A 10,707-nucleotide genomic window follows, 5' to 3' on the forward strand; every position below is an offset into this window, starting at 1 on the left:
AGTCATTTAACTGAGGTCATGCTGGAGCACCTATACTGCCTGGCAATGTCCCCATAACGTGGTGGTTCAGCAATAGGAAACAATAGAAGAAGTACTAGACTTTTAAAAAATAAGGACTGGGGTTGATTTGATCGACCAAATCTTTCAATGTGGTGCTCCATCATGGCTGCTGTCCAATGACTGTAACAAGTAAAAGATAAAACATCGATTGCAATATTGTTCTCGCTTAAGCAACTAGCTGACCAATTCCCTTTTTGAAAATAGCCAGTCTTTTACTGTACATTTTAATCTTCATGGTAGTTTTTTTCCTTTCCCCAAAAGCAGTTTCATCCTGCAGTGAGACCCGAGATTTGAACCATAGCTCTTGGATTTCATCAATATAGAACCATGAGCTAATACATTTTCCATAAAAGTAAGTGTGTTGTCAGAAAAGTTATGGATGCCTATGGAAATATGGCTTAACTTGCCAACACTGGCAGATTAATATCGGTTTTTGATTTTGGCACAAGGCCAGAAGTTTTGTTGGAAGAGTTATGTCTATTACTTCGACTCCTGTGCTCAACTGGTGCTTATTTTATCGACCCCGAAAGGTTGAAAGGCAAAGTCAACCTCGGTGGAATTTGAACACGGAACATAAAGACAGACGGAGTGCTGCCAAGTATTTTGCCTGGCATGCTAACGATTCTGCTAGCTCGCTGCCTTCTGGCTGACTTAATTTATTGAGGCAACAGTCTTCAAGAGAAGTTTGCATATTTCCCCACACAAACAGTTTGGTTGAAGATTCTAGAAGGACAGTTAACAGCTATAAAAGACTGGTAAATTCAACACCTAGTCAGAGAGCCACTAAGCCGTTTTGGGAATCTATGCAGTTTGTTTCAACATGTTGTTCTCTCTCCACCTCTTTCATTTTTAAGTAACGTACTTATGCTGTAGTCGACAAAACAGCACTAACTTTTACCTGTAGTGTCCAGAAACACATTAATTATATGCAGTGATTAATTTCCATCCACTATCTTCATTACATTATCCAGCAAGTTATCTATGGAACATTCCTAACCGTTATGTTAACTGAACATTGATCCTTAACTTGTTAAATCTACATATGTAAATATACCCATACAGCTTAAAATATTTGGAAATTCAAATTTTAGTGTGGTCATTATCTACACATGCAATCTTCATTACATTTGAATTGAATCAGAAGAATATAAGACTAAGGCACTACACTAAAATTTCTTGGACAAATTTTGCAAGGCTAAATAAGACTGTTTTTGGGACCCTGGTAGATATCTAAAATTCTTGATTAAAGCGCATTCGATCACGTCTGTTTGAATTGAGCTGACCAAGGGCTAAACAACGTTTTAGTACCACAAAGAAAGCCGTTATGTTATGCTAAAACTATGATTATAGCAACCATACTTATACTTCTGAATAATTAGGAAATAATGGTTATAATTATAATTGAAAATAATGATTATTTATTATTATCGGTTCCATAACGAAATTAATGTCACTTGAACTGTTTTTTCTTTATTTACAAATAAGAAAACCTCACCTTGTCTAGGTTTAGCATCACAAACTTAAGGACTACTCTGTATTTAAAACATGAATAATTTATTGGCCCTATATATTAATATTACAGCCGAGAATTTAAGATTGCTGTTATATAGCGATGTGAGCTGCATGACACAGTAGTCTCCCTTGTGGTACGAAATCCTATTAGCGACAACTAAACAATGACGTAGGAAAATAGGGCTTATTAGAAACGACATAAGACATCCTCAGCTGTAATAACAAGACTTAAGCTGTTAATATAGCGAATATAAAGAGTATCAAAAAGCTAACAAGAAATACATTTGCAATATTTGTATTGCCAGTGATTAACGTATAATACATTTTGTTATCAGGGTAATTACCAGTCTTACACCGCATGAATCCCGGTGTTTACCGGAAGTTATATATATTTTCCAATTTACAAGATGTCGAACACCGGGTCGCACGTGCTGGTGAGACTCTTCACAAAACAATCTCAGTAAGTCCAGCTTTACTTTAACGTTTTCTTTTCCCTGTTAAGATAAACCCTAGATGCATATCTAGCACTCTTCTGCATTATTTGCTGGTTTCAATGATATCCAATGCTTTTCTTAGCGATTACATATCTGCTGGATTTTCTTTCTTTCTTTTCTTTTCCACTCATTCCAGGTTTCCTAACGATTGTAGCATCATTCTGTTACTGCTTCGCCTGCTTAAAATACCAATGAAATCTCCCTCATGTCCGATATAAATATATATGTATATATGTGTGTGTGTAAAAAAAAAAAGTATAATAGATATGTCTAGAACTACTATTAAAAAAGGAAAAAAAATGGAGGGTGGTTAAATATTTTAGTCCCATGGTCATTCTGTACGAGCAGACTGACCTGCGGTTGAACAAAAACTATTTGCAATTTATTTGAGGGTTGAATTGTCAAACAACTTCAACTCACACCTTTTTTTTCTTTCATTTAAACGTTTGTTTTATTAAACTGTGTATAATATGTATATATTTGTAATTGTATGCATAAACTGTGTTTCTGTTCATTGCGTTTCCGCTATATTATTATTACTATTTATTATTATTATTATTATTATTAAAGGCGGCGAACTTAGAACCGTTAGCTCGCCGGACAAAATGCTTAGTAGCATTTCGTCCGTCCTTACATTCTCAGTTCAAATTCCGCCGGGGTCGACTTTACCTCTTAGACTTTCGGGGTCGATAAATTAAGCACCAGTGAGATAGGGGGTGGGGTGGGGTGTCGATGTAATCGACACCCCCCTTCCCTAATTTCAGGGCTTGTGCCTTTAGTAGAAAGGATTGTTATTATTATTATTATTAATTAAAGTCTCATGATAACCAAATACTGTTTCATTCAATTCTTTCTGATAATTGCTGGATTAGCTTCTCCATTTCTGGCATGAAACCATTTGGCAATTTGGCTACTATGAGATTATGAATAATAATTATAATAATAATAATAATAATAATGTGCTAATAATAAATTTTGCTGCTGAAACCCATGTATTAATACTCAAATCCATTTATTTTATTACTGTAATTAGTTTAAATGTATCAATTACTCCTTGGATACTTTTGGATTTGTGGAATACCAGGAATCAATGGACTATTCCTTCAACTTAATCTTAACCATTAATCTAAATGGTTTGTTTACTTAATCTCTCTGTTCTATGCTGGTATGGGCTGGACCATATATATATATATATATATATATATATATATATATACACATACATCATCATCATCGACCACATTCGGATGGTGCTTTTTACGTGCCATATCGACATGGGGAGCCAGCCAGGCGGCACTGGCAACAACCCACGTATGAACGGTGCTTATATATACATATATATATATATAATCATCATTTTACGTCCATTTAGCATGCTGGTTTGGGTTGGACGACGGTTTGATGGGAACAGGCGAGTCAGAAGACTTCACCAAAGTCATCTGTCCATTTTGGTATGGTTTCTATAGCTGGGTGCCCTTCTTAATGCCAACCATTTTACAGAGTGTACCGGGTACTTTTTACATGGCACCAGCACCAGTGTGGTTACCAAGTAACTTGCAGCAGGACAAGACCCTTCAAATGGGGTGGAGGGAGTAGTATTGAGGGACAGAAAGGTGCCTTGCATTAGAAAAGAGACATGGTGTCCTCAAGTGGAGAAGATAGAAAGATGGTGAAGATGTGACAGATGGCAGGGGGTGTGCACCCAAGTTACAAGGTGATGTATATAGTGGAGTGGATCAGGGATTGGAAAGGGTGGGTGATTACACACACACATGCATATCTATGGAATCTGTTTTATAAAGTAAAACAATTTTTTTAATCATTTCCCTTCAGCATCCAGATTACTCTAATAAAATATAATGCTTAGTTATTTGCATTGTTTTCTGTTAATCTTGCAGTTTATCATAGCTTCTCGGTTTCAATGGTTTGATTGTTTATTTTTAGAATGACATTGTAGGGTAAGTATGAGAGCCTGGATCTGTCCAGTTTGGGCCTCGTATGGCTGGTTTAAATGCTAAAGGGTTAAAATCACTTATCCTTCTCATTTGTTTTCATAGGTTTTATACATTATAACAATGACACACATTTAAAAATGTGTTAATTTGAATGGTGCTGAAAGGAGTTTTGTTGCTCTTGTTTTGACTTCTTTTCGTCTCATACTACATTATCTCATTCACCCTCTTCTCACATTTTCTTATTACAGGTATTCAGTTCCCGATGCTCCATTCTCTGTCCCCAGTAAAATCACTGTCAAAGAACTGAACAGTCTTGTCAATGGATTGCTAAAAGGTATTCTCATTATTCAAACTTCTGTCAAGTCTTTCCCTTTATTGGCAGCAGACTGGCTGGGTTATTAGAGCATCATTTTTTGTCTTTTTTTTTTTTTTTTGACCCCCAAGGCCTCAGAAGCTCCAGTTACTTGGTTCCCATGGTGTAAGTAACTGAGATCACAATCTTTGCTTTGAATGGAATCCCAGCCCATTTCAGGGTTCAAGGCTAACAATTTTTGAGGGGAGGGAACAAATTGTTTATATTGGCCCTAGTACTTGACTAGTAGTTTATTTTATTGACTCTGAAGGGATGAAAAGTTAAGTTGACTGTGGTGGGATTTGAACTTAGAACATAAAAAAACCAAGAGGAAATACCATTAAGCATTTTGTCCACTGTGCTAACGATTCTGCCATGAACATTTATTGATGATATTCATGTGTTGTGTATACTTTGTATTACATTGCATTTGTAATGTTTATTTGTCTGTATATATCTGTATATATATTGTCTGTATATATTTATGGATGTTTGTTTTAAAAGGTAACCAGCCTCTGTATGTTGCTCTATAACGTGTCGTTAATGTCTTTGTTTGCTGTCTTCTGTTTCATGTTCCCAGAAGCCCTCACTGACACACCAAAGCTGGTTGACTTTGATTTCCTTATCAAAGGAGAATTCCTTCACACAACTCTTCTTGAGCACCTCGTTCAAAGCAATATCTCCACAGTAAGTAATGTATTTGTCATTCGGCTGTGACCAACACCACTGCAACCAATCACCACCACCACCATCACTGATGCAGCCACTCACATCACAACAGATACAATGATACAACCATCATCATCACCACAAACACTACCACCATTTATGCAACCAGTAACACCACCACAGACACCACTATAAGTACATACACACACACACACACACACAGTGGGCCTCTTTCAGTTTCCATCTCCAGATGCTCTCACAAGGCTTTGATTGGCCCAGGGCTATAGTAGAAGACACTTAACTGAAGGTATCATGCAGTGGGACTGAACCTAGAACCATCTTGTCGGATGTTGGGGAGAGAACTTCTTACCACACAGCTATACTTGCTAGTGCCACATTAAAAGTACCCAGCACACGCTGTAAAGTGGTGTTAGGAAGGGCATCCAGCTGTAGAAACCAAGCCAAATCAGACCGGAACCTGGTGCAGTTCTGCTTGCCAGCTCTGGCCAAATTGTCCAACCCTTCATGATGATGATGATGATGATGATATACATATAGATCATCATCATTATCATACATCTTTTGTCCATGCTGGCATGGGTTGGACAGTTTGACTGGGCTGGAAAGCTGCACCGGACTCCAGCCTGATTTGGCATGGTTTTCTACGGCTGGATGTCCTTCCTAATGCCAACCACTCTGAGAGTGTAATGGGTGCTTTTACATGCCACCAGCATGGGTGCCATTTGCAATGACATCGGTATCTGTGACAACTGATTTTGCTTGGCTTGATAGGTCTTCTTCTCAAGCACGACATAATGTCAAAGGTCATTGCCTCTGTGAGGCCCAACACTTGAAAGGTGCTCAGCCACTTTGCTTCCATGAGGCCCAACGCTTGGAAGGAACTCAGCCATCTCAGTCCGTGAGGCCTGCTCGTAAGGAATTCATCTACCTTGCCTTCATGAGGCCCAACACTCAAAAGGAACTCAACCACTTTGCCTCGATGATGCCCAACACTCAAAAGGAACTCAGGAGTTTGATTTGGTATGGTTTTCTACAGCTGGATGCCTTTCCTAACATGAACCACTCCAAGAGTGTAATAGGTGCTTTTACGTGCCACTGGCGTGACACCAGTATCTGCCACAACTATGATGTCACTTGGCTTGATAAGTCTTTTCAAGCATGGCATAATACCAAAGGTCTCGGTCATATGTCAGTGCCTCCATGAGGCCCAACACTCGAAGGTGCTTTTCGTGTAACACCTCAATGCTCAAAAGATGCCTTTTACATGCCACTGGCATGGGTGCCAGTTACGTGACACCAGCATTGGCCACTATTACGATTTCACTTGGCTCGATGGGTCTTCTCAAGCACAGCATATTGCCAAAGGTCTTGGTCACCAATCATTGCCTCTATGAGGCCAAAAGTTCAAAGATCATGCTTCACTACCTCATTCCATGTCTTCCTGGGTCTATCTCTATCACAGGTTCCCTCCTCAGTTAGTGATCAGCACTTCTTTACACAACTGTCCTCATCCATATGCATCACATGACCATACCATACTTGCACACCACATCTGATGCCTCTTATGTCCAACTTTCCTCTCAAGATGTTTACACTCTCTCATACATGCACACTGACATTGCACAAGTGTATTTTCCTGTATAAAATTTACAGTTCAACTATACAATTTTTTTAATTTTCAGGAAGATGTTATTGAAGTAGAATACCTCGAGAGACACCCAGCACCCCAGCCTGAAGATTCCCTTGTCCATGATGACTGGGTCAGCTGTATCCATGGAGGGAAACAATAGTAAGTTACTCCCTACATGCTCTTCCTCCTCTTCTCACTCTGTGATCCTTTTATTTTTTTTCCTGGTTCTGTCCTTCACACCAGTGGTTCTCAAACAGTTTTTACCTTTTGACCCTTTTTGATTCCAATTTTACTCCAGTGGACCCCCATCAATAGTTATTCAATGTTTTAAAAACATTTACTTTATTTTTATAATTAAAGCTGTTTTTCTCATGGCCAGACATGTTTCACAGAAGATTGGGAATGAAGGTCACTGCTCGAATGACAATAACACTTGCTTACAACTATCACACAATGTCAAAGCAAGGAGACACTAACACACACACAAATAGGGCTTCTTTTGGTTGGCCTGAGGATATAGTAGAAGACACTTGCCCAAAGTGTCACACTGTGGGATTGAAACTGAAACCCTATAGTTGGGAAGCAGTCTTCTTTACCATACAGCCACGTTTGCCATAGAAATACATTCAAGCATGGTCGATGCCAGTCCCTCCAGACTGGCTCCTGTACTGGTGGCACATAAAATACACCATACCAATGTGGTCGATGCCAGTGCCATCTGACTGGCTCCCATGCTGGTGGCACGTAAAAAACACCATTTGAGCATGGTTGATGCCAGTACCGCCTGACTGGCTCCTGTGCTGGTGGCACATAAAAAGCATCATTCGAGCGTGGTCATTGCCAGTGCCGCCTGACTGGCTCCCATACCAGTGCCGCCTGAATGGCTCTCAAGCTGGTGGTACATAAAAAGCATCATTCGAGCGTAGTTGTTTCCAGTGCCGCCTGACTGGCTCCCGTGCAGGTGGCATTCAAACGTGGTCAATGCTAGTACTGCCTGACTGGCCCCTGTGCCGGTGGCATGTAAAAAGCACCCACTACACTCAGTGGTTGGCGTTAGGAAGGGCATCCAGCTGTAGAAACTTTGCTAGATTGGATTGAGTTTGGTGCAGCCTTCTGGCTTGCCAGTCCTCAGTCAAACTGTCCAATTCATGCCATCATGGAAAGTGGACATTAAATGATGATGATCTGAATTTATTAGTCAACGTAAGGCCATGGTTAGAAGTCACACTCCCTATAACCTTGTAGTGCTTGACAAAGCTTTATATGTAGTTGTTCTACTTGATGTAGCTCTATGTATCCTTGTAGCATTGAAAAGTTCTATGGAACCGTTTGATGATGACATAGCTCTGTAGATCTTGTGGTAGTTCACACAGCCCTATATAATTTGTGCTACGTGAAGAATTAACATTTAATTTATATCTTCGCATTTTTGTTGCTTATTTTTATAATATTTTCTTTTACCTTCAGTATATTATCAGGTTGCTATGACAACACTATTCATATTTGGAACAAAGAGGGTGTCAACTTAAAGACAATATCTGGACACACAGCACCGGTTTTGTGTGTGTCTTGGATAAAACATGGTAAGTCTTTTAAATGTATTCTATAATTAAGGATGTTTCTTGAGTTGCCGGTTTAGTGCCTTTTACTAGTATCAGCACAAAAATTCTTTGTTTATGCCCCTGCGTATTTTTACTTTGCTCTCACACTTCTCGTTTTACCACAAGTAAATGCTGATGTGGAGAGAGTATTTAGCCATAGCCAGCCCACTTATGCGTACCTTTCCTTCTTTGGACACAAAACCCTTCTTGCGAAGACCTGTTGAGGCAAGTGAAATCGAAATCAAAAATTGAACCAAATTCGTTGACTGGCACCCATGCCAACCTTCCTTCATTGGGCACTAAACTCAGCTTGCGAAGACCTGTTGGGGCAAGTGAGATTGAGACTGGACCAAATTCGATGACTGGCACCTGTACCAGTGGAGCACTAACAGCACCATCTGAGCGGGATCACTGCCAGAGCAGCGGTCTCGCTTCCGTACCAGTGGCATGTAAAAAGCATCGTTTCCAGCTTTGCCTTACTGGCACTTGTGCCGGTGGCATGGGGACAAAACATTGGACTGACTCCTGTGCAGGTGGCACGTAAAAAACACCATTTGAGCGTAGCCGTTGCCAGTACCACTTGACTAGCCTTTGTGCCGGTGGCACCTAAAAGCACCCACTACACTCTCGGAGTGGTTTGCATTTGGAAGGGCATCCAGCTGTAGAAACTCTGCCAGATCAGATTGGAGTCTGGTGTAGCCATCTGGTTTCGCCAGTCCTCAGTCAAATCGTCCAACCCATGCTAGCATGGAAGGCGGACGTTAAATGATTAGTGCCTTTTAACTATTGAAATGGTCATTTTTTTTATTTTAGTGTCTGTTTTCCATGCTGTCATGGATTTTATAAGAGCTGCACCAGGTTCCATTGTTTGTTTTGGCTTGGTTTCTACGGCTGGATGCCCTTCCTAATGTCAACCACTTTACAAAGTGTACTGGGTGCTTTTTACATGGTACCAGCACTGACAGAGTCACCAAGTATCTTGCAAGACAAAATCCCCTCGGCTGGGAGTGGTGATGATAGGCTTTGTGCCAGTTGAAATATAAAAGATATAGAGGGGACAGAAATAATGCTTTTTTTAAATTTTGACTTAGCAACTCTGGCTGTTACACTGATTGCATATGCTTGTGAGGTATTTGTGGGTTAACAGACGGAGAAAGAGAGCAAGTGTAGGGTCGGATGGGGTGGTAGTATTACTTTGTTGTTTGATATTTACATTGATTTCTTGTTTCTTCTTCCATGTTTTTCCTGGTTTTGGCTGAAATTCTAACAAACTACAAAACTACATTAAAAAAGACGAAAGTCCTGTCTGTGAATTTGTCACTGGATCCCATGACCAAACACTGCTACTGTGGCAGTGGAATCCCAAAACCAAAGAAGTGAAATGCAATTATGTGTGTCGTGGTCATTCGGCCAGTGTGGATTGTGTGGCAGTGGACCACACCAAAACAAGGGTAAGTTCAGATGGCTTTTACTAGATTTATCCCTCTGGGGCCTCACTGAATATTGTCTGGTTGACTAAAATAGATTTTGGAGTAAGGATTATATAATAAATGGTGGCTAGCAAGAATAGGAGCAACGATGAGGATGCTGCCACTGTTACTGTTGTTTAGCCCTTGGTCAGACCTGATCAAGCAGACATAGTTAAAGGCATTCTAGCTTTGAGCATCTCGTCTCTTTTCTGGACATATATGCCAACATGGTTGTGTGGTTAAGAAGGTTGCTTCCTAATCATGTAGTCTTTAGTTTCAGTTCCACTGTGTGGCACTTTTGGCATGCGTCTTCTACTCTAGCCTTAGGTCAACCAAAGCCTTGTGAGTGAATTTGGTAAATGGAGACTAAAAAGAAGCCCATCATATGTGTATGTGTGTGTGTTTGTGTACCCTTGTCTATACATCATGTAGTGGTTGTAAATGAGCATCACTGTCATACAAGCAGGGTTGTTCTCCTTAAGGTCCACTGGTGTTCCTCGTATTATTGTCAATGTAAACCTCAACCACCACCACAACTAATCTAGGTATTTCATTTCATTTCTTTTTGGTATCTTGTAGATCTGCAGTGGTTCCTGGGACAATATGCTGAAAATCTGGTCTACAGGTTAGTAATGAATGTTTTATTGTGAGTGGATTTGGTAGATGGAAAATGAGAGAAGCCTTTCCTGTATATATGTATGGATAGTATGAGTTTGCGTTCTTGAGCTACTTGTAAGCAAATGTCACTGTCATATAAGCAGGGTCGTTTCTGTGAAAAAAGTGCAGTCATTGAGTTGTGTCCTCTGCCTTGCTAGTAAAGGTGGGCAACAAGAGTGATATTTGGCAATGTAAAATCTGCCTTGAGGAATTTTGTCTCATCTCTGTAATTATGGAAAAGTGATAAAGCAAAGATTTTAGCATTATCATCATCATTTGACATCCAT

The 10,707-nt window shown here is 40.0% G+C and overlaps 1 protein-coding gene across 1 annotated transcript in view; it reads left to right on the plus strand.

The window, feature by feature from the left end:
• LOC106882734 (ribosome biogenesis protein WDR12 homolog) overlaps window positions 1–10,707 on the plus strand; it is a 57,859-nt gene that overhangs the window by 41,359 nt on the left and 5,793 nt on the right. The window contains exons 2-9 of the mRNA XM_052970944.1: window positions 1,908–2,032; window positions 4,270–4,355; window positions 4,954–5,060; window positions 6,746–6,852; window positions 8,161–8,276; window positions 9,588–9,745; window positions 10,343–10,388; window positions 10,579–10,646. Of these exons, the coding sequence (XP_052826904.1) occupies window positions 1,980–2,032; window positions 4,270–4,355; window positions 4,954–5,060; window positions 6,746–6,852; window positions 8,161–8,276; window positions 9,588–9,745; window positions 10,343–10,388; window positions 10,579–10,646 (741 nt within the window). The 5' untranslated portion in view covers window positions 1,908–1,979. The remainder of the gene's footprint in view (window positions 1–1,907; window positions 2,033–4,269; window positions 4,356–4,953; window positions 5,061–6,745; window positions 6,853–8,160; window positions 8,277–9,587; window positions 9,746–10,342; window positions 10,389–10,578; window positions 10,647–10,707) is intronic.

The sequence above is a fragment of the Octopus bimaculoides genome, chromosome 9 (genome assembly GCF_001194135.2).
Source record: "Octopus bimaculoides isolate UCB-OBI-ISO-001 chromosome 9, ASM119413v2, whole genome shotgun sequence".
NCBI lineage: Eukaryota > Metazoa > Mollusca > Cephalopoda > Octopoda > Octopodidae > Octopus > Octopus bimaculoides.